The 25,330-nt window shown below is 44.7% G+C and overlaps 1 protein-coding gene across 1 annotated transcript in view; it reads left to right on the forward strand.

The window, feature by feature from the left end:
- LOC144122164 (uncharacterized) overlaps positions 1–25,330 on the forward strand; it is a 115,077-nt gene that overhangs the window by 63,167 nt on the left and 26,580 nt on the right. Inside the window, exon 4 of the mRNA XM_077655739.1 lies at positions 10,017–10,088. Coding sequence (XP_077511865.1) covers positions 10,017–10,088 — 72 coding nt within the window. The remainder of the gene's footprint in view (positions 1–10,016; positions 10,089–25,330) is intronic.

Raw genomic sequence — 25,330 nt, forward strand, 5'->3', positions numbered from 1 at the left:
AGATTTTCTTCGTCCTCTGCGTCTATCGCCTGAGTTCCCTTCGTCCTCCTCTTCTATCACCTGTGTCAATATTACCTTTTAGTCCCATCGTTCTGCTCTGCCTGTCTGATCCATTGATCATGCTTTGTAGTACTTCGATTAAACTGCTCTAACTCTGTTTATTTTCAAGAAGGCCGCACCAAATACATGAGCTTAGCTAGTTGAATGATTACTGTATCCTACACTATCATGCCTGTTGTCGACTATGTGACTGCCACGTCAGAAAAAATTTGTTGCCAGTTTTAGGTTGAATGAATCTCATGACTTTCAAATCGTGCTAGACTGTACTTCTGGTGATTGCTCACAATACCAGTTCTGATTTATCCTTGGTCCAACCTTTAGGGGAATCCTTCAAGGTGGAGTAGACTTGTAATACGGCAGTAATTATTCATTCACATCGACCCAAGCGCAGCCATGCAGTTACGAAGGAAAGGCTTCCAGAGAAAGTTCGTAGTTAAAAGAAAAATGTGTCCTTGGCCGGGGTTTGACTCTGGGACCACCACATTACTGGAGGTCTACCAACTGAGCTAACTGGGACTGCTAACATGCACCTGACCCGCACCACCTCTGCGCTGAGCTGTGAGGACGACGAAGCGCACACAGTCGTGTGAGGAGTGCTCGGGCTTGGCTAGGTTTTTTGGAATTAAACTCTGCCACTCTGAGGTCCCCCTCCGAATTTTTTTCAATTTATATTTTTTTTCGAGATCTTTGGGTTGTCAAGTATATCATGATGAAAAATATGCATATATATATATGGAATATGCAGTATAAATTTGGTAAGTGACATTTTATTTGTGTCCATCGAAAATTGCAAGCCAGTCGTGCGTTTGGTGGTCTGGGCACATCGTGGAGCTGGCTTTCCAATGATGGAGCACCTCCATCTGGCTATCACTGTGAAGAGAGCAGAAAGAGCTTTTAGTGGCAGTAATTCCACTTTGTTTGAGCAAAAGTGAATGAGGCAATCAAGAACAGCTAAAGTAATGCTACAATTGGCTGCTTGAGTCACATGGAAGCCAGAGAACATCTCTATTGCCTGAGACTTAAACATATTGGCAGCATGCTCGAGACACGCTCGTGAAGTTGCATCAGGCTGCACATGTCAGCCGCTGTAATCCGTAGAAATATACGTTGGCTCCGGCAGCATGTTTGGCTTCTTCATTGTATGCAAAGGCACCAAGGTTGCATCTCAAATGGCTTCTTTTAATTTGATAACATTCAGGTGGTTGTCTCACAAAAAATTTCCGGCTTCTCTGTCACGAAATTTCCTGATTGGTCATGAGACCTTGTGATGTCATCACAACCTGCCATCCATGGCGGGTGGCTGCCTGACCTCCAGTTTGTGAGCAACCTGACCATCGTGCCAAGTGGAAATTATCAATATAATGGTTCATTGTAAGCCGCCAAAAATTTGAAATTGACTTGGACGGAGACAGTTGCATAGAAATGGTTGAACTTGGAACTGTATGCATGCATGAACTGCAGAATTTGTCATAAACTTCAACAATGTGTATGTGGTCAGTGCTCTATCCCACCACATCTCAGACCTATTGTTATAGTGCTCTAGAATACTGGGCAGTGTGACAAACGTGCCGCGATTGCATGGGAGCAAGGGGGCCGCTTTTGCGCTGCCGCTTTTGCGATGACGGAGGCGCTGCGGCACAGAGTGCACTACCAGCAATACTTACGCCAGCCGCCGGGCAGCTGCATGAGCACGCAACGCGACGGAGCTAAGGCTTTAGGCGGAGTGGGTAGCGCGAGGTCTGCATTTCTGTTTGAGGGCAGGTTGTATGGAGTTATCTGCGACAGCTTGTAACAAATATATCGGTTGACAGTGAGCGCTGTTGTTGTAGGACGTATACTTTTTCTTTTTTCCATTCCGGCCCATCAACACACCACATGAAAGCAACAGGAAGCCTCAGGAATTGGAGGTGGCACCAGGCTGGATCCTAGATCCCAATACATTCAGAAATTTGACTCAGGTGGTCTTCTGTACCTTTCTGGGTGCCTTTCCAAACTAGTTAGTACTCTGTAGGATTCATTCAGTTTCGTTTTTCCAGCTCCAGAAAATTGAGCGTGTCTAGCAATTCAGATTTCGCAACTTTCCTGGACGGCGTAGCGCTGCCAAGGTTGGGCTGTGAGGAGCATAACAAAGGGCCCTCACTTCAAGTAATGAAATTTTATGCACCTTTACGGCTTTGCTTTTTAGCGAAGTCAATGAACTGTGACTAGAGTTTCCAACGGGGAAAAATAAATCATTTGAAGCAGAGGAGAAGTAAATAATAGTGCGGTGTATGTGCTTACAGTGCAGCGTGGTATGTCAGGTATGTGTGTTACAGGGTCTCATAAAACTGCACATTGCCTTTTTTGTGCAAAATCATTTTCTCCTTTTCAACATAGTGTGTAACCGCGGCGACATTATAGTTTCCGCCCTGTATATACATCGCAACATTGCTTAGCTCTTTTTGTAAATCGTTTATTGCAAATTGTTATGAATTATGCGCATACTTTAAACGTAATATCAGGTCAAACTAGACGCGAACACCGCCCATACACGACACATTTTTCACATTGTTCCATCAGCTTCAGTGAATAATTATACCCTGATTAGTTCTACATGAATGATGACTGCAAAGTATATTCATTTATTACGCTTATGTTGTGCCGCACTCTTGAAAAATAGTCAATTTTTGGTTTGGTTTATGGGATTTAACGTCCCAAAGTGACTCAGGCTATGAGGGATGCCGTAGTGAAGGGCTCTGGAAATTTCGACCACCTGGGGTTCTTTGACGTGCACTGACAGCGCACAGTACACGGGCCCCTAGAATTTCGCCTCCATCGAAGTTCGACCGCCGCAGCCGGGATCGAACCCGTGTCTTTCGTCAGTAGCTGAGCGCCATCACTACTGAACTACCGCGGAAGCTCCACTCTTGAAAAATAAGAGATGCTTAATGTTCACGTTTAAATTCAGCTCGGTATTACTTAAAGCGTGCATTGCTTTTGTATTATACCCGCCACAGTGGCTCACTGTATGATTGGGGTGCTCGGCTACTGTACTGGAGTTCCCAGGTTCGATCATGGCCACGGCGCCCACGTTGTTCAATGTCAGTGCACATTAAAGATACCACGGTGGACGAAATTATTCTGGAACCCTCCACTGCGGCACCTCTTTCTTCCTGTCTTCTCTCATTCCCTCCTTTATCCCTTCCCTTATGATATGCCTCCACGGAGATGCCAGACAGATACTGCACCATCGCCTTTCCTCAAAAACCAATCCAAGCCAATTGTATTATTTGCATATCATCGTAATATTTTTGCTTATTCCTCTGCTGGATGTCTGTTGAGAAGCGTCATACTTGCAATGAGAGGCGTTATTGCTTTTCTTGCCCTATAAATATCTGCGATACATATATGATTTAATTTCATGTGCCAGAAAGCCTCAGTGCCTATTCCCATGTATATGGCTTCTTTCATTATTTGTATTTTATCCTATCATTTCCCGTTTTTTTTTTATTTGTACAATGGGACCATCCTTCGGCATGTCCTCAATTTCTGTGTTCACTAACCAAGACTAAATCCCTCGGCCGTGTGTATTCATTTTTTGTTGCTGGTATTTGCCTCAGTGGTTTAACTGATTGTTTCAATGAACAAATATGCCTTAATTGCTCAACACACTGCCTTGTCTTTTGTTCATGCCTTGATATTAGAATACAAGAAGGCTTAGAATATAAAGAAGCACTACAGATCTTGCCCAGCAGGGGCGTCTGCTACATGCAGATGTTGGTGAGTTGCGACACTACGGGCTCCTGAGGGACATCCCCGCCAGGGGATAATGGTGAGCAGTGCGTCGCCACGGACCCGAGCACCCGCGCTTAGCCGTGCGCGGCATCGCCGTGTCCGGGGAAAAGGGGATCCTGGTGGTTGAGCCGATGCCGAGCGTTTGGACCTTTAAGGCCCCTCGGCGGAGGCAACACACCACTTTGGCCCCAGCTTCCCGTAGATGGCACCTCCGGCCTGACTCGACTGGAGGAAATCGGCAGTCGCCTTTTCCTATCCTCCCCTCTACCTTTCACTTTCCTATCTCTTTCTTACAACTTTCCTGTCTTCTCCTTCCTTCTCGGTTTTTTCACTGTTCATAGGCAGCTAGGTTTAACCTTGTCTGACCAACTACCCTGAGTTGCGTCGTATTTGGTTATGGCTACAGTGTACAACTGGCGTGGGCAGGGCTTTCTTCTAATTAAGTTCGTGTCCCGTCCCCTTGTTGGGCTCCATGGTGGGCGGTTGGCGCTGTTGCCGAACAACATATCCATTTTATGGCTTCCCATTCCTAGAAAAGTTTTGCCAAATATCACGTAATACATTCCGAAGTTGAAGAAAAGCCAGCCTGAATCTTGTCCCCCTTCCAACTACAATAATGTCTGACAGATGCCCTAGGCTTAAAGTACAAACCAAATAAAATTGGCAGTGGAGACCTGCTATTCGAAATTGGTAATAAGTCTCAGCAAGGAAAGCTCTCGAACATTCAGTCTATTGGGGATGTATCTATCACTATCACTGCACCTAGATCGTTCAATACCGTCCGTGGCGTAATTTCTGACCCCCACTTCCTCCACATCCCTGAAAAAGAAATGTTGGACGGTCTCATGGACCAAAATGTGGTAAATGTTCAGATAATCACAATCAGAAAAGTCTTCAAAGAAATTCCTACAAAGCACATGATCATCACATTCTATGCAAGCAGAGCACCCGAAACAATAGACGTAGGTTACCTGAAAATCCAAGTCCGACCATACATTCGCAACACCCACCAATGCTTTAATATCCAAAGATACAGCCATGGGTCAAACAACTGTCGCGGTCATAAAACCTGCCCGAAATATGCCTCCAAAGAGCACCCAACCGAGAGCTGCGATACAGTGGCGTCCCTCTGTGCCAGCTGCGAAGGAAACCACCCTGGTTACTCCAGGTCTTGTGCAAGATGGAAAAATGAAAAAGAAATCATAACTGTGAAAACAAAAGAAAACATAGCAATCAAAGAAGCCAGAAAAGCGTCTCTCATAGCCTGAGTCGCTTTGGGACGTTAAACTCCCAAAAACCAAAAACCAAAAGAAGCCAGAAAAGCTTGGCGCTTGCAAATCCATTTCTATTTACGGTAAAGACAAACTTTGCGGATGTGGTGCGTAGGGGTGGAGCACCACCCCCGGCTCTGGCCACTGTCCAGGCAAAGCCTCTGGCAGGGCCATCCCCGCCCCCGGCAGAGGCAGCGAAGGCTGCCCTGTCACCCCTGAAAATGGGCCCGCCGGCCCCTCAGTCAGCGGCCCGCAAGGCTTCCCCCAGTTGGGAGAGGCCTCTAAACCGCTTACCTGCCTGCGGGTTCACTGCGGTTGTCCAGAGCCTCTAGTGAGGCAGTGGACACAACGCACAACTCGCCCCTGCTGCAGTAGTGGCACCACTGTCTTGAGCGGAAAAGAAAAGAGAGGCCGTACCCTAGTAACAGGACCCTCAAAACCAGGAACTTATGTTTAATTGCACTCCCAAAACTCATTCAACATGGCGTTCCGAATTAGTTGGAACTGTCGAGGATTTAAAAAAAAATTACAGTGATGTGACAGATCTTTTAAACTCGCTTTCCCCTGTGGCATTATGCCTTCAGGAAATGAACCTAGGTTTAAAACATACAAACATTTAAAAAAAAAGTATAAAGTTTTTCGGTGTGACGGAGACCAAGCGAGGAGGCTCTCCGGAGCTGTTGTGGTTATCGTTCACTCTCGTCTTCCAACCTGTGAAATCAAGTTAAAAACCAAGTACGAAGCTGTTGCAGTCACTGTTCGTTTTAAAACCATCAAAATATGTTCCGTTTATCTCGAGCCACAACTAATAGTTACACTCCATGACCTAGAAGCACTTTTAGAACAATTACCAGAGCCATATTTGTTAGTCGGGGATTTTAATGCGCATCCCTCTTTCTGGGGAACTGAGGAAACTAACACTAGAGGTTGCACTTTAGAAAATTTTATTCTGTGCAATACCTAATGTCTGTCTACTAAATTCGGGAAAGCACACATATTGCTCCCCAAGCACAGGAAAAATTAGCTGTTTAGATTTATCGTTTAGTTCACCATTTGTTTTTAGTGATTTTAAATGGGATGTCATTAACAACCCATATGGCAGCAATCATCTCCCTGTAATAATTGGCTTGTCATCTCCACTGGAAATAATCCCAACAAAACCGTGCCGTTGGAAGCTTCACTTAGCAGACTGGCAACATTGTACAGCAGAAGCCGCTTAAGAAAAAATGATTTTAGATCATCTTGGCATCGATGAGATAAATGAAAAATTCACAACTTGTATTATAGCTGCCGCACACTTAGCTATTCCTAAGTCCTCTGGAGTAGTGCGACAAAACCACAAAATGTGGTACACAGAAGAGTGCAAGAAAGCAAAAAAACAACAAAGCGTGGGGTATATTTTGAAGGTATCCGTCACAGGAAAACCAACTAGCCCCGCAACGTGTTTTACTAAGTGAACTTTCTTCTACTGTGGGCCCTTTCTTTTGTGTTTCTTCTGTCAAGCCTGACCCTTTGAAGATAGTGAGCGCCATCGCAGTCGCCACCTGCAGAGCAAGGTTCATCGCCTTCTGTCTCAGGAAAGGACGCATACCTGTGGAAGTGAGTGCCCTTTTTGGGTCCATTACACCGTCTTTTGGGCATGCAAGACGCGTAAGCAAGGTGTTAAGAGCAGAGATATGGAGGCAAGTGCGTTTGTTGCAAGACTGGCTAGACCTGGTGTGTTTTAGTGAAGACGTGGAATGGTTGGCCAAAAGGAAGCTACAGTCCCTACGGCGACAGGCAGCCCGGACCACTGAGTCGTTATGGGCGTGCATGTTAAAACAAGCCCTCCACACTGGTGTGAAGCCTGCTGGAAGAGAGGATGCTAGGAAGGGACCAGTAGTGCTAGGCAATGTTACCCTACCCAAAGACATCACGGACGTCCTTGAAAAAGGCCCGAAATACTGCTTTGAGCCCAGCGTGTCTATTCATGAGCTGTTGGCCTTTAATCGCCGCGTAGCAATGAAGGCGGAAAGAGACAGTGAAGACAGGTGCGTCCTGGACGGTGTTGACAGCTTGGCAAGGACCACATTGAGACAACCCGCCACAAAAGGGAAAGCACAGACTGAGAAGGTTGTGGCGTATTGCAAGAACAGCGGACTGTCCCTCCTGCAAGCAGACAAAGAAGGTTGCTTCGTCGTTGTACCGTCTGGCATTTACAGCGAGAAGGCGATGCAAGCAATAGAGAAGAACTTTGTGGCAGTTAAACCGTCTGCAACCCGTATCAAGACTAAGGCAGTTGGCCTATGTAAATCCATGGAACTCCAGAGCCTTGCAAGAGCCATTGTGGACTCTCGAGTAAACACCTTGACCGTGTTCTTTGCGGTGAAAACTCACAAACCCGATGCACCCTTCCGGACGATTGTTAGCGAGAGAGGTACCTGGCAGCAACATATTAGTAGGTTCATGCTTAAGCACTTAAATAATCTGGTTCTTTCTGATCCCTTTGCCACCAAGAATTCATTGGAAGTTGCCAGTGTGTTGAAAGGAGAGCAGATTGGATATGCCTTTTCCATAGATGTTGAAGATCTTTTTTATTCTATACCACATAACGACCTGTTTATTGCTGTCAGACAGTGCATTGAAGCAAACGGTACTATCGCATTCCAGAATACAGCCGGCTTAAGTGTAGATAACTTCATGTCACTTTTAGAATTTTATATCAACGCTACTTTTATCGAGTTTGACAACCGGCGCTATCTACAGCGCCAGGGCATTTGCATCGGATCATGTGTCGCTCCAGTTTTGTGTAACATTTTTCTTGCATCATTCGACAACGCTTTGGCTTCACTAACTGACGAAGGCAATGTCCTGAAGATTTTTAGATACGTAGACGATTTTTTAGTAATTTTAAAGAAAAGTGACCAAGGCCGGTATGAGGAAATTGCGATGAATATTTTAGAACAATTTGTACAACATGGAAAAGGGCTCTCTTTTACCTACGAGTTACCTGTACTTAACCGCCTCCAGTTTTTGGACTTGAACATCATGCTCGGAGAAAAGTGTGTATGCTGGTGCTACCGCCCTAGAGCCAAGAAAGATTTTTTGCCTTTTGATTCGGCCCAGTCAAAAACTGTTAAGAGGGCTATTGCGACCCTTTCTCTAGAATCCGCACTTGCTAAGTCGTGCCCTCACATGATGCAAGAGAGCTTTCGGGGCGAGGTAGAAAGACTGCGAAAAGCAGGGTTCCCTGATCACGTGTTGACAGCTGTGACCGAAGCACTCCTACAGAAATTCAAGGGAAGGCAAAAAAAGACACGTAGAAAAGAAAGACCCGGGAATGCCAAACCAGTGGTTATGCCTTACATCCACAAGGTGTCCCATAACCTAAAAAGGGTGGGCAACAAGTACGGCGTCCCGATGGTGTTCTCTGCGCCTTGTAAACTGGCTAAGATGTGCCCTAAGGTCAGCAGCAGTGGCCCTGCAACATCCGGCTGTGGAACAAAACACGCCAAGCCCTTTGTCCGGTGTGCCACGGGTGTGGTCTATGAGATCCCCCTTTCTTGTGGCAAAGTGTACGTTGGCCAGACAGGGCGTTGTGTTAACGTCCGTGCCAGGGAACATGAACGAAGTTTGGGAAACGCATCAGACTCATGCCTGAATCTACCCGCTCATTGCCTTTCTTGCAAGGACCAAAACGATGAGAACTGTGAGCCACGGCTTGACAAAATCAAAATTCTAACCAGGAGCAAAGATAGATTAGCTCGGGAATTATCCGAAGCATTTTTCATCAAGGCAAAAGGCGACACGTGTGTCAGCACCACTTCTGTCTCCCTGCATGCCAGCGAATTCAGATTGCTTAAAAATATGGGACGAAATGCGTGCCGCCCTCATTAATCTACCTTAGCTGTCATCGTTGTCATCTTGGCCTTTTCTTTTTGTGGTCTGTCGCAGATGCGCATGCGCTCACGGTTCGTTTTGTCTTATATGTTCCACGAAAAAACGTGTTCAATAAACATAGTTGGAGTCAGCGCCCGTCCTGTCATGTCTTCTGTGTATTCGTCCTAAAAGTTAGCGCTGCTTAAATTTAAAAAAAAAAAAAAAAAAAAAAACAGCGCCCGTCCTGTCATGTCTTCTGTGTATTCGTCCTAAAAGTTAGCGCTGCTTAAATTTTAACGAATGATGTATGTTAGTTTCGGCGCAGTGGTGACCAAGGCAGCTATCCTAGCCACACTATCACGCTGACCTTTATTGGGGTGTACTGCCAAGAAGGGTCATTTCGGACTGTTTTTGCAACAAATGATAAGCTTGGAGGTTGATTTTCACAGCTTTCGCTTTTTCTGCACTTCCTATCACTCGTCCCTTCGGCAGACGACAGCAGAATGATTCTGTTCTTTGCAAACGAGTCTTGCGACATTGAAGAACGTAATAAACCACTCAATTTTCTATATAGGTAGGCTATACATGTAGTAGATTTTGAAAGTGAATTTTGTAAAAATGGTTTTATCTAAATATGCATGCGAAAGTTTAACTTTTATGAGTACTAGGCATTTAAAAAGAAGCTATGTATTAGTTTGATTACAGAGAGCAGGGCTTTGTTAACATGCCGACGGGAACTTGTGTGCTGTCTTCTTAATACTTTATTAATGCGGGGTGGCTTAATGAACTGGCAATCTTTGTAGGCACAACCCGTGCGTTTTTGTATGTGTAAGATGTTGGTGCATTTTCCGTGATCACAACGCACACTGCTGCCAAGCGTTGGCAAGCACTTTGAGTACATCTGACTGTTGGCTTGCACTGCCAGTTCTTGATCACCATGCAGTGTGGGAACACAAGCTTCCTGACTCTTGAAAAGGGTCCATCCAAAGCTGGCACAGTGTAATGTGTGTGGTGCAAGTCTTGTGTCTGAGCCCAGCTATGTGTGTGTGGCAGGTTCCCACCCAGGAAGCTGACCATCACAGAGGACAAGATTGCAGCACAGCTGAGCGACCTCAGCCTGGATGGGTGAGTCTTTGCTGGGAAACATGGCAATGGCACACAGGTATAACTAAATGGGGAGATGCAGCTGTGAAATTCCCGACAACTTCTTTATTTAGTGACTGTGTATCTACTTGTAATGAGATGCAGTTGAATATCGACAGTAGATGGCAATGTTGCAGATTACTGGCTTAGATGTACTCCTGGGGTATGTGAGGTAGGTTTCAGGTAGCCAACATTGGTTGCATGAATGCTCACAGCTATGCGAACCTTAGCAATCTGAAAAACTCCTGGAATGCATGCCACTTCATGCAGTGTTCAATAAACTGCTTCCTTGAAGTCGAGAGTTGGACGGAAACTCATCTGGTCAGGGACAATCATAAAACTCATTTTGTGTCTTGTTTTTATATTCCCCCCCCCCCCTTATAAATTTTATAAAAACTGTTTCCTTGTCAAGGACAGTGCGTGCAAGTATTTATTTCGATTCACAGCACCTGCGTAGCACAGAGCAAAGTACTTTTTGCAAGGTGCCGCTCTGGCAGCCCTGAATGTTTGAAGCAGTCTCAACTACCCTGGGAATCTGGATCTGTCATATTTATGGGAGCTTGCCATGGCAGAACCGGAATTTGGTAGGCGTGCACTGTTGGAAATGACGTGATGGCTTGAAATCTATTGGTGCAGGTGGAAAAACATACAGCAGCTCTTTGATAATGCAGGCCACAGAAGTTCCGACAGGGTAAGTGCGTAGACAGGGCCAAAGCTCAGTGTTCACCTCACTGTCGCAATGCCTATGTAAAAGTTACAGACTAAGGCCCCTCTTTTGTCGCTGCCACTTTTTTGAGTAACACCAAACATTGAAGTGCGCCGCTGCCTTCTTTCCGTATCTGCGTATAGGTTTTCCAGTTCCGATTTCCGTTTTGCAGCGGAAGTCGGTGTCCATTTTGTATCTGCTCGCATGGACATCAGACCCCGTCAAGTCGTTATCGGTCACACAGGTTAATCACGGCGGCACATGTCGTTTTGCCGAGATGTTGATCTACCGAATACAAGTCTGTGATGCAAGCACATAATTCGAGAGCGCCGGTGTTATCAACGAGGTGCGAAGGCGCATCACGGTACCAACAAGCAGCAGCTCCGGTCCCTGTCGCTCGGTGTCGGTCAACTTTGTGGCTTGAACGCTCAGAAATTTCTACGGTTTTCACATGGTATAATCATCGCATGTGGACACAAACAACTAGTGAGATATGCTACTTTTTCCGACACTATTTCAAGAAATAGCACCTGAACAGCAACACGGTGATGGATGAAAACAGCAGCGATGTAACGCAGTTAAGACTCGCCCCGAGAAACACAAACGGCAGCGCAGCGCTTCAGCTCAAGACCGGAAGCAAGAAAGCTACGTGAGGAGGAAGAGCCATGGGGGAGGGGAGGTTGACGCTACTTAACCTGGTTGGCAAAAAACGTCATGGAGGGGCTTTATTACGAACTAGATGCACGGAGCAGACAACTCCACATGCCCTCGAGTTGCACTTGCCATGGTACCAAGCAGGTGGTGTGGGGCCAAGGCAGTGAATGTTCATCATGGTGTCAACACTGGTAGTGATGGCTTCGCGGGGCAGAGCGAGAGTGTGAAAGGGCTAAGTCACATACACCAGGGTTTTTTAACCTAAGTTCACGATACAATCTTGTTTGTAGGGCCATGCAATATGATACAGTAGGCTCTCAAAAAATAACCGTACTATCATCCGAAATTCGTACCACTTGAGATGAACAAAATGGTATACAGAGGCACGGGAAATGCACCCACGGGATTATCTACGGTTGTGTAGTGCCGTTCACTGCTCACAGTCCGTGCTGCATGACTGGCGATTGGGGCATGGCAATGTACAGGCTGTGCACCGCTGCTCACTGCTCGCAGTGTGTACCGCACAACTGGCAGTCATGGTACCGGTGATGTGCGGGCAGCGCTTAGTGTTCAAGGGTTGAAGCTCATTTTTTTTTTCTGCACAACGGCACACAGCCAAAGAAAGGAAGAACGAAGAGAAAAAGGACGAACACAGCGCTGTATTCATCCTTCTTCTCTTCGTTCTTTCTTTCTTGGGCGTTGTGCCATTGCGCAGAAAAAAGAAAATATGAGCTTCAATCAAGAATACCAACTAGCCCAAGAACTAACTCTACTGATGTTCAAGGGTTGTAGTCGCGGCATGCACATTCGTATCATTTGTAGTGTTTTGGGTAAGTGTTTGGAACATGGAAAATTCTGCACATTGTACGCATTTGGGATTTCAGTCTGCCAAACTTGTACTGGTGGAATCCACTCACTCAATTAAACAGTTTAATGACAATGGATTTTGGACGGCAGCTGTATTTATTGATTTTACTGAAGCATTTGATGCACCCAATCATTCCATACTCTTTAAACTTCGAATCCCTCTGCATGTGTGGCCCTACTCTAACTCTGCTGCGTAGTTATCTCATTAACAGAACTCACTTTGTCCAGATATCAAATGATTTATCATGACCAATAACATTTAATCAAGGTGTTCCATGAGGATGCGGTTAGGCCTTTTTCTGTTTTCATATTACAATAATGATTTGCCACATCATCATCATCACCCTGACTACACCAATTGCAGGACTAAGGTCTCTCGCATATCTCTCCAATTAACCTTGTCCTGTGCCAGCTGTGGCCTTAACAACTAACTGCGTATCGTACGCTGATGACACTACAGTTGAATCGTGCTACAACGAAATTCATGGGTCCCGTGAAAAATTTTGCTCAAGCCGAACCTTTCTGGCAATGAAATAAGACCAGAACATTGTCAGATTGGCTCGGATAGTTCACAAACAATGTTTATTTTAAGAAATCTGTCAGCGTCGGTCTTTTGCAGTTTCAAAATCAGCACCATTGTGCTATTTTTGTTGTATTCAGGAAGTATCTTATAGTGGACATATATGTGGTATAAACGCACCGGCTACAATGGTTAACAATGTATGCATATTATTTTTTCTGCTCATGCTATAAAAGTGGCTCTACTTTTGTCCTGGGAGAGAATTTACTGAGACCAAAGTGCCTGGAGACATTTCTGTGTGGATGAGATGCACGTGTGCTCATGCCATCATCACCATCATCAGCCTGACTTTGCCCACTGCAGGGCCTCTCTCTCCAGTTAATCCTGTCCTGAGCCAGCTGTGGCCTCCCTATCCCTGCCACCTAGCTTTCTGCCGTACCCACATTTGTTCCCCCACCAACTTTGCCTTCTCTTTATGTTACACCTATCATTTTCCTTTCGATAGGTCGTTGCGTGGTCCTCAATTCAAGTTGAACCCCTTTCACTATCCTCCACGTTTCTGCCCCGTAGGTGAGCATCGGTAAGATACAGCTGTTGTACACTTTTCTTTTGAGGGATATTGATAAACTGCCATTCATGATCTGAGCAGACCTGCCATATGCACTCCATTCCATTCTTATTCCAGTTATATCGCTTTCGTGATTTGAATTTGTGGTCACTGCCTGCACTCAGCAGATGTGTTCTATTACCACTTCCAGCATCTCAGTACCAATTCTAAGCTGCTGTTTCCTTCCGAGACTGTTGAACATTACTTTGGTTTTGTGCATATTAATTTTTAGACCTGCCGTACTGCTCTGCCTGTCTAACTCATTGATCATGCTTTGCAATTCACCTCCTGAGTGACTTAGCGAATCGCAAATTATTTAGGTATTCTCCATTAACTCTTATCCCACACTGTTCCCAATTCAGGCCTCTGAATACCTCCTGTAAACAGACGGTGAATAGCATCGCCGAGATTGTGTCTCCTTGCCTGACGCTTTGCCTTATTGGAATTTTATTGCTGAATTTATGGAGGATTATGGTAGCTGAGCAGTTTATATATAAATCTTCCATTATTTTGAGATAGGGCTCTTCTACACCCTGATTCCACAATGCCTGTATGACTGCTGATGTTTCGACTGAATCAAAACGCTTTCTCGTAATCTGTGAAGGCTATACATTTGGGTTGGTTATATTATGCACAATTCGCTCTCACCTGATTGATTGTTTTAGTATGGTCCATTCTCAAGTAGCCCTTTGCGAGCACCTGCCTGATTATTTGTTTGATTAAGCCTAAGGCTGACCTGACTCTATTAGTGATTACCTTAGTTGATACCTTATAGGCAACTGAAAGTGAGCTGATCGGTCTGTTATTTTTCAAGCACTTGACATCTCCTTTCTTATCGATTAAGATTATGGTACCATTCTTCCAAGCTTCTGGTATGCTCGAGGTCATAAGGCATTGCATGTACAGGGTGGCTTGTTTTTCTAGTTTAAGCTCCCTTCCATTTTTCAACAGATCTGCTGTTACCTGATCCTTACCAGCTGCTTTTCCCCTTTGCATTGCTCAAAAGGCTTTCCTTACTTCCTCTTACGTTACTGGCATGATGTCCCATTGCTGTGTGATACTGTCTGTCTCATTTATGTCCTCATTACGTTGGCTACTGTATAGATTTGTGTACAACTCTACAGCTACTTCAACTATCGTATTCATGTTGCAAATGACATTACCCTTTTTGGCTCATAACGTTCACATCTGATTTTTGTGTACGCCTAGTTTCCTCTGCACCACTTTTAGGCTACCTCCGTTCTTTAGAGCATGCTCGATTCTCTCCATATGAAACTTCCTTATTGGTGGCAAACAGCGCAACGACGCGGACAGAGTGGAAGAAAATACAGGACAAGCTCTGTTCCTTATGTTGGCTACCTTGCGCCGTCCCTCCGCCTACTTCTATTGTGCATTCAGTAATGATAGCTGTCAGATTATCGTTCATAGCTTGAACATTAACGTCGTTGTCCTGAGTTAAAGCTGAATATCTATTCTGAAGCGATATTCTGTGCTTTCCCTCTTCTGTGCCTTCCCTCTTACCGCTAGCTCGTTAATGGGCCTCTGCTTCAGTAGCTTCTTTTGCTCCCTTTTCAAGTCTAGTCTAATTCGAGACCTTACCATTCTGTGGTTGCTATAAAATGCCTTTTCGAGGACCTCAACATCCTGCATGTTGCCAGGGTGAGTGCATAGTATGAAGTCGATTTCATTTTTAGTCTCACCACTGGGGCTCTTCCACGTCCACTTCCTGTTCGCTCATTTGAGGAAGAAGGTATTCATGATCTGTACATTATCTCTCTTTGTGAACTTCACTAATAACTCCTTTCTGCTATTCCTAGGGCCTATGTCATAGTCGCCTGCTGCCTGGTCTCCAGCCTGCTTCTTTCCTACCCTGGCATTGAACTGTGGGTGTCACATGCACCTCGAAATCAATGCTTTAGAATATGTGTTGGAAATACAAATGTTCCGATTCTTCGAAGACAAGATACCAGTGACGTGTCGTTCCGTGAATTCTGCCTAGAACCAACGTCTCTCTGCTATTGCACCGCTGTGCTTGTACTTGGTGCCGCCCATAGATGGCACCCGAGGCCGCGGCTCATACCTGTAGACAGGAGCTACTGCCAAAGAGGAAATTAGGAAAATGGTAGAATGTATTGCAAGCGACATTGATGAGCTAGGAGGGCAGGGCGAGATCATTGTATCAGGCGACATGAATGCACATATAGAAGACCTGGATGGGTACACAGATTCGACAGGAAGCATGCTGCTGGATATGTGTGACAGGCATGGTTTAGTTGTATGCAACAGTACAGAGAAGTGTGAAGGGCTCATAACATGGGAGGCAGGGAGTCTGCACTCGACGATAGATAACGCACTTGTGTATAATAGATTAGGGGTAATGAGCATAGATGAACATGGTTCCAGAAGTCTAGGCAATGACCACAAACGTATCAAGCTGAGTTTCAGAAGAGAAACCAATGTAGGACTGAAGCGAGATGAACAATCAGAGGGGAATTTTTACTCAGAAAAACAATTGGAATTGAGAAAGTAATTTTTGAGGATAGTGAAACAGAATGGACTTATACCAAATTAACTCGATTATTTGAGCTAGAGCTAGCTAAGGTGCGAGTAAAGCTAAAAGGGAAAAGACGCAAACCCAAGAGTTGGTGGGATGGGGAGGTCAAGAGGGCGATAGAGAAACGTCAGGAAGCGTCCAGGGAACACAGATATTCCAAGAAAAGGGGGGAACCAGAAGTTGAAGTAGACAGAAAATGGGATACCTTCATAAAGTGTAGAAGGCAAGCATCCTATTTGATTAATGAGAAAATTAGAAATTAGAAGAAAGGGTTCCACATTGATGTCAAAAGTAAATAAACAGGATAGAAAAGCAGCCCAAAAATTCTGGAAACATCTAAACGCAATGAGTAATAAGACAAGGCTAGAGCAAAGGTTTATTGTTACAGATCAGCGTATTCGACTCGAAGGGGATGAGGCAATGAAACACATAGGAACAAGGATGACAGAAAAATTTGGAGAAATGTGGCAGATAATTCAGTAGAGGCAGTTCTTGGGCTAGTTGGCATTGAGTCACATTCATGGTATTCCATTCATGTGTTCGTCCTTCTTTTCCATCTTCGTTCTTGTGCCGTTGCGCTGGAATACCATGAATGTGGCACATAATTTGTCGAAGCAGGATAGATCGGTTACTGCAATTGCTTCACTTGAGCAAAGAGAGTGGGAAAAGGGCAGAAAATAAGGTTCCTAGTGGCACATCAACAGGACCAGATGGTATTCCGATTATGTTAATAAAGAAGCTAGGACCAAAATCCAAGCAAACATTAATACAGGTAGTGCATAAAATGATAGTGGATGGGAAAGTCCCCGATGAATGGCGATTAAGTAGAATGAACATGATATATAAGGAAAAGGGGGACAAAGCTGACGTAAGTAACTACCGTCCCATAACAGTGACATCTGTGGTTTACAGGGTGGTGATGCAGATTATAAAGGACAGACTGCAGGCTTGGGTGGAGAACGAGGAGGTGCTACGTGAGCTACAAAATGGGTTTCGGAAACAAAGGAGATTGGCGGATAAACTGTTTTCATTGACGCAGTGCATAGAGATTGCTGAAAAGGAACACAGGCTCCTATGGCTGGCATTTCTGGGTATTAGGGAAGCCTACGACAGCGTTATTCAAGAGGATTTGTGGGACATACTGGGCACATTGGATATGGAAAATGGAGTAATTAATCTTTTAAAAGATATATATAAAGGTAACAGAGTGCTTATAAAATGGGAAAAAAATGTATCGGGGCCTATAGAGATAAAGCAGGGGCTTAAGCAAGGATGTCCTCTGTCTCCTTTGTTGTTCATGTTGTACCTGCAAGGGTTAGAGACCAAACTAGAGAGGAGCAGACTGGGCTTCAACATTTCTTTTTTCAAGCAAGAAGAATGGATTAAACAGTCATTACCGGTTCTAATGTGTGCGGATGATATAGTGCTAATGCCTGACAACAGGGAAGATTTGCAGAAGTTGATAGACATTTGTGGTACAGAGGGAGTTAGATTAGGTTTCAAGTTTAGTAAGGAAAAATCTGCATTCATGATATTAAATGATGAGGCGGTGAGCATAGAATACGCGAGTTCATGCTAGTAGTAATGGATGAGTACAAGTATCTTGGGGTGTGGATAAATAACGGTGCTGAGTATCTGACAGAGCGTGAACAATACGTAATTATGTAATGAATAAATCCAGTAGGAATGCAGCTGTCATGAAAAATAGGGACCTGTGGAATTAAAATAGGTATGAGGTGGTAAGAGGGATCTGGAAATGGGTGATGGTTCCTAGCCTGACTTTCGGTAATGCAGTCCTGTGCATGAGACTAGATGTTCAAGCAAGGTTAGAAATCAAACAACGCGGCGTAGGGAGGCTAGCTTTGGCCCCGCAAGGGCACCTTGAGTCTCAAGGTGATGGTGCTTGGCGCCACCACGGACCCTAGCTCCCATACCGAAGCTGTCATCCGCACCGTGGCAATAGGTTTTAAGGTGAAGGGTAGAAACCATGAACGGTGGCGGTCAGGGCCATGGTCAAGCCCCGGCCGACGGGCTCCCCATCTGTATACCAGGTGGGGATCTCCGGGACCTTCTTGTGTCTATAAGGGTGAAGCACAAGTGACAGAATAGGAACCCTTAATCCATACATGTTGCATGGATTCTCAATTTCCACCCCTAAAAAAAAAAACGATCGGAACCGGAAACGGTACCGCACCGAAGGAATCGCAGTTCCAACTGCAAAATCTACTGAAAATTTCCCACATTTCCTGATAGTCCACGCTGTTGAGCAAAACGCTCCAGTGGCAGCACTATCAGTGTTTGTAATACAAAAGTGGCTAGTGGCTAACATAGGCGAGGAATATGAAGCAAAAAAACTATCCTCAGGAGATCTTCTTGTACAAGTGAAATCCAAAAAGCAGAGTGATGCATTACTCCAACAAGAGAAACTTGCCGATCTTGCCATTACTGTTACACCCCACAGAAGCCTGAACAGCGTTCAGGGAGTAATTTCTGAGCGCTTGCTAATGACAGAGGATGAAAAAGAGCTCCTCGAGAATTTGCGTGACCAAAATATGACGTCCCTTCGCCGCATCACAATAAGGCGTAAAGAAGAAAAAACAACACCTCACATCGTTCTAACATTCGGCAGCACTCGTTTGCCCGAGTCTGTCCCAGTTGCATTCATCAGAGGCAAGGAGACCTGCGGCAAATGTGCCGAAACCGAACATGAAACAGACAACTTCCAAGCAACTGAAACAAAATGTGCGAATTGCAAAGGTCCACACGCAGCTTACTCGCGAACCTGTGAAGTTTTCAAGAAAGAAAAACAAATCATCAATCTGAAAGTACGAGAAAATATATCTTACCTTGAGGCAAGGAAGAAGTTTAAGGAAGAGACAGCCAGGTCATATGTTGACGCCGTGGACCGGGGGGCCAAGCGGCGTCTGGTGACAGTGGGCACACAGAACACCATCGTTGATGTGTGCCTGCCCCGTCCCCCACTCGAACGGCACTCTGGTGTCGGCACCATTGACATTCCAGAGGTGCACCTGACGGCGGCCTCTGGCACAGCCAAAGTTGGCGGGCCAACTTCAGGCCACTGCCCAGGCAGGGCCATCCACATTTTTGACAGGTGCAGCCAAGGCTGCCCTGTCATCTCAAAAGAAAGGCTCGCTGGCCCCTGAGCCGGTAGGCCGCACGGCTTCCCCCTGTAGGGAGAAGCCACAAATCCGTACCCCCACGTGTTCTCCGCGGAAATCGATCGCCTCGCATGAGGCGATGGATATAAGCAGTAGCCCGCCCCCGCAGCAGTGGCGGCGGAACTCCCTTGAACACAAAAAGGGAGCAAAAACTCCCACAAGACCGGGAGCATAGGTTTTTTAAATATATCACCAAAAGTTATTAGATACGGCGTTCCTAATTCACTGGAACTGTCGAGGCATACTAAAAAACTAAGTGATGTAACAGATATTCTTGCTTTATATTCCCCGGTTGTTTTGTGTCTCTAGGAGACAAACTTGGGATCAAAACATAAAAATATTTTAAGTAAATATAAAGTCTTTCGCCACGACCGAGAGCAACCAAATAGGCTCTCTGGAGGTACCGCCATAGTCGTTCAAAGTAACGTGGCCACTCGTGAAGTCAAGCTTCAAACTACATTTGAAGCCGTTGCAGTATCTGTAGTACATTTTAAAACAATTACAGGATGTTCCGTATACCTTCAACCACACCTGACAGTAACACTCCATGACTTAGAAGACCTTTTAAAACAATTACCAGAGCCATATCTGTTAGTCGGCAATTTTAATGCTTACTCCAATTTGTGGGGAAGCGAACAAACGGACACTAGAGGCCGTATTTTAGAAGATTTTATTCTGTGCAATAATATAAACCTGCTCAACAGGGGCAAACACACACACTGTTCTCCAAGCTCCGGAAAATGGAGCTGCATAGATTTGTCTCTTACATCGCCTTCTGTTTTTGCTGCTCTTAAATGGGATGTCTTGGACAGCCCGTATGGTAGCGATCATCTACCCGTTCTTATAAGCCTAACATCATCTCCGCAAATCATTCCTACAAAACCACGATGTTGGAAACTCCATTTGGCCAACTGGGCACTGTTTCAAGAAAATGCCAGCTTAGAAAAATAGATCAAAATAACTTAAGTATAGATGAACTCAATGAAATCATCACAAACTGCATATTCTCCGCTACGTGCCTGGCTATACCTCAATCTTCTGGAGTGGTGAAACAAAACCGCAAAACCTGGTATACAAAAGAATGTAGACTAGCAAAAAAGAAACAGAACAAAAAGCATGGGGAAACTTTCGAAGGTACCCCACGCATAAAAATCTCATAAACTTTAAAAAGGCAAGGGCAGAAGCCCGATATATCCGCCGTAGTGCCAAAAAAACTTCTTGGCAAAGTTACGTGACATCAATAAATAGCTCAACCACATCAAAAAAAATGTGGGAGAAGGTACGAAAGCTAGATGGTAAATACTCCTCATTCACACTTCCCCTTCTAACAGCTCCTGTGGTATACAGACAAACATCGAAGAACAGACAGACATTTTAGGTGAATATTTTTCGGTAGTTACCAGCTCATCACACTACACAGAATCATTCCTAACGTACAAAAACACAGCCGAGAAACAAAGACTCCCTACAAGTGGATATACAAATGAACCATATAATAATTTATTTACAGTTCAAGAAATCAGCACAGTTTTGTCCGCTGGTAAACAGACAGCACCGGGCCCGGATGCCCGGATCAAATGCTGTCCCTCCTCTCCGAACCTGCCGTAGAGGCACTTTTATGTTTTTTTAATAAGGTTTGGGTGTCAGGTAAACTACCCGAAACCTGGAAGAAGGCCATCATCGTTCCATTTTTAAAACCCGAAAAACCACCAACCTCTCCCAGTAGTTATAGGCCCATAGCCCTCACCAGCTGCCTTGCAAAATCATTTGAAAGTATTGTGAATATTAGATTAACCTTCGTGCTAGAAGCCGGTGAGTTTCTCGATGTCCATCAGTGCGGTTTCAAAAAGGCATGCTCCACAACAGACCACCTAGTTCGCCTTGAAAATACTGACCGTGAGGCCTTCATACACAAACAATGTCTTGCTGTTTTTTTCGATTTAGAGAAAGCATATGACGCCACCTGGAGGTACGGAATTCTTCACGACTTGGCTGAACTTGGCATTCGTGGCAGGATGTTGAACTGCCTAAAGATTTCCTGTCAAACCGTTCATTCAATGTACGCCACGGTTCAACCCCCTCGAGAATTTTCATTCAGGAAAATGGAGTGCCTCAAGGAAGTGTCTTAAGCACGACCCTCTTTGTTGCTAAAATGAATTCTATTAGCAAAATAATTCCAAGGTCTGTTATGTATTCGATCTATGTCGATGATCTGCAGATAGCTTGCACGTCCTCAAACATATCAACATGCGAAAGACAGGTGCAGTTAACAATAAATAAACTTTCAACATGGGCTGACCGAAATGGTTTCCGGTTCTCCCCACAGAAAACAGTGGCCATTCTTTTCTCACTCAAATGTGGCCTACAGACAGATCCTAGACTACACCTGAACGAAACCGAATTACCGATAAAAAGTGAACACAAATTTCTGGGCATAACGTTTGACAAAAAACTGACCGTCTTGCCCCACATAAAGAACCTGAAGAAGAAAACTTCTCGATCATTAAATACCTTAAGGTGCTTTCACATAAACGCTAGGGGTCTGATAGAACCTGCCTTTTGCACATCTACCGCAGCATAGTTCACTCTTGCCTAGATTATGGGTGTATAGTGTACAACTCAGCTCGACCATCCTACCTTAAGCAATTAGATCCAGTACATAATTCAGGTTTGCGCCTTGCAAGTGGGGCATACAGGACATCACCAATAAACAGCCTATATGTCGAATGTAACGAACCAGCCCTCACAGATAGAAGAGCCATGCTCACATGTGCATACGTCCTAAAAACCCGTTCACTACCAAAACATCTCTGCTACTCCATAGTTACGAAGTGCCTGTCTAAGCAGCTTTTTAGTAACAAACCGAATTCGACGAGACCCCTTATCCTCCGTTTTGAAGAAATTTATCAGGAATTGGGTATTTTAGACACACTACCTGATGTCGCCCAGAGACCCAAACCACTGTCATCTTGGTATACCTTTCCCGCTGTAGGGGACTACACAATGACACAATTTCAGAAAAAGCAAACTCCATGTGAACACATACTACAAGAATTTTTGGCACTAGAGGAAAAGTACAAAGAATACACAGCATTTTATACAGACGGTTCTAAAACATCACTTTACGTTGGAAGTGCTGTAGTGCAAGACAAATGGGAAAAGGTAGTTCGGTTACCTCAGTGCGCGTCAATTTTCTCAGCTGAATGTTATGCCATTTCGGTGGCTGTATCAAAAATAGTCGAAAAGAACATTCAAAACAGCATTATCTACTGGACTCGCTGAGTGCAATCACAGCACTGAAAGCCAAAAACATAAGGGAACCTTTAATAGGAAATATAATACATGACATAATAACTGCTGAAACACAAGGACATGAAATTAAGAAGTACTTGCAACTGGGCTTGGTGCAAATTTGTGAAAGACATAAGAGCGCAAACTGGCAACACGAACGTGTTGCCAGTTTGCGAATCTGTGAAAGGTAGATGTTTGTCAAATTGAGATTAAGAGCATGGATAAGGTCAGAGGCTATATATACGCTCTTCCCTGAATAAACCCTGTTGAAATGTAGCGCTCGTCCTGTTCCCTTCCTCGTCCGTGTTGCCAGTTTGCGCTCTTATGTCTTTCACGGACATGAAATTAAGCTCTGTTGGATACCAAGCCATCTCGTGATTCGTGGCAACGAGAGAGCTGACACGTGCGCAGCTCAAGCTCGCATAAGGAAGTCCAGACTGTAAATATACCCTATGCAGATTGCATGAAGTTAGTAAAAAATAAACTTACAGAAAAATGGCAGTGTACATGGATTAGTGAAGAAAAAAAATAACAAACTACATTTAGTAAAACCTATTCTGGGAGAATGGAGATCATGCAGGCATCAGGAACGTTTTATAGAAACAATTTTATCCCGCCTGCGCATCGGACACACACACCTAACACACAACTTTCTACTGACAAAACAAGACAAACCCTTATGCGAGAAATGTGGAGATGAGCTGACAGTTAATCACATTTTATTCGCGTGGGCACAACTTAAACGAACGGCTAAGAAAAAATATTTTACTGTATTTTATGACGAACGCATTCCCTTCCACCCCAATTTACGTTTAGGAGATAATCCACTTGTAAGCACTTCATCTGTTTTTAATTTTCTGAAAGACTCGGACATCTTAAACAAAATATGATATCAAATATCGCAGAAATACTAATTCTAAAAATTTTTACCCCGTGCTTTCGCGCATGTTATGACGCACCTCGTCCATTTTCTCAGTCCTGAGAAGAAGGCTGAGGTCCGCATTCGATTTGATGGACTCCTCGGAGTCCTTTTCCGGCCGGGCAAGGACTTTCGCTGAGGACACCCAATTTTTTAAATAAATTATACCATGTGTTTGGCGCATGATAGCCTAAGTTGCTTATGCGCCATAAAACCCAATACAATACAATACAATAATGCTACCTTTGGGAGCACATGGCAATACACCAAATCAGGGAGTACAGGGTGATATGGGATGGGCGTCTTTCGTGAGCAGAGAAGCTAGTAGTAAGATAGCATTTGAGGAGCGATTGAGAAAAATGGGGGAAAAGCAGTGGGCTAGGAGAGTTTTCAGATACCTGTATATAAGGAATGTTGACACGAAATGGAGAAAGCGAACTAGAAAATTGACAAGCAAATATCTGGACAGCAGTAAGGGGGCAAATCAGCAATTATCGGTTAAGAAAAAGGTTAAAGAAACAGAGAGAGCTCTGTGGAAAACAGGTATGCTGACGAAATCGGCACTGGGAACATACCGGACCTTTAAACAGGAAATTGTCAAAGAAAATATCTATGATAATTGTAGGGGAAGCTCTTTGTTGTATGAGGCCGGACTGGAGTTTTGCGGACTAAGACGTATAGAGTCAGGTACCACGAGATTGACACGTGCGTTGCGTGCGAAGAGGAGGAAACGGCTGAACACTTGATGCTTTTTTGTAAAGGGCTTCACTCTATAGTGGAAAGCAGCGGGGCTGATTTATCCAAGGCATTGGGGTTTAGGGAGGGTGAAGAAAAAATAGATTTTAAGCGGGTAGAAGTAACCAAGCGAAGGTTATCCATCCATCTCATTCCATCCATCCATCTCATTCCATACATACATACATACATACATACATACATACATACATACATACATACATTACATACATACATGCATGCACGCACGCACGCACACACACGCACGCACGCACGCACGCGCACACACACACACACACACACACACACACACACACACACACACACACACACACACACCGTCGTCGTCGTCGTCGTCGTAAATTTTTATCTTCGTTGCGAGCTCCCGCTATCCATATCGGCATCAGTACCACCAGCTCCAGCTTTTTGTGGCTATCAAAGGCACGGGAGTTGTGGCAGCGCGTTACCTCACCATGGTTGTGGCTTTCATGTGTTGCCGCCAAGCGTTGCACAATTTTAGCGTGACGGACAAGCACCGCAATAGCTACATGGCTGGGAGATTGCTCTCGAACTCAGTAAGCGTGTGGTGGGCAGGAAATTTGACGTGGCCGAGAAGTGCGTTCGATGAACGTGTGACCAAAAGGATGTAATGAGCTGCAAAAAGCGCGCTTTCCGAAACAAGCCGTGCAAGTTTCCTGAACTGGAAGAGCTGCTCCGCTATGTGATGGGAGTGCAGAATGGCTGCGTGTCGACAGAGGACATGCTGCACGACTTCTTGAGGGATAAGCATGCACCAGAGCACAGCACCAGCTTAGGTTTATACTTCATGAGTGACGATTGAATGTAGAATAAATGCCGCTCATTTCCTGATTTGTGTGTTTTTACTTAAATTTTTTTTATCCCGCGTCGTGTGTACGGGCCGTAGAATGAAAAATTGGCCCTTAAATCTGGAAAAAGAAGTGCGACCCTTACGTGCGCTTATACGGTATTTGAATGCGCAGAACAGATTGGCAGCTTAGTTGGAAAGCCATTAAAAACAATTAATGGGAGTAGAACCTCGCTCAGATAAATTCTCATTTTGGGGAGACATAATTGCATTGCTTTGGGCTTGTTGATTGGGAATCGAAAATATGGTGGCGGTAATTTTGCTGTAGCGTCGTTTGTAAATTGTTGTAGCAGTGTTTGACTGTAC

Source organism: Amblyomma americanum, chromosome 2, assembly GCF_052857255.1.
Source record: "Amblyomma americanum isolate KBUSLIRL-KWMA chromosome 2, ASM5285725v1, whole genome shotgun sequence".
Classification (NCBI taxonomy): domain Eukaryota; kingdom Metazoa; phylum Arthropoda; class Arachnida; order Ixodida; family Ixodidae; genus Amblyomma; species Amblyomma americanum.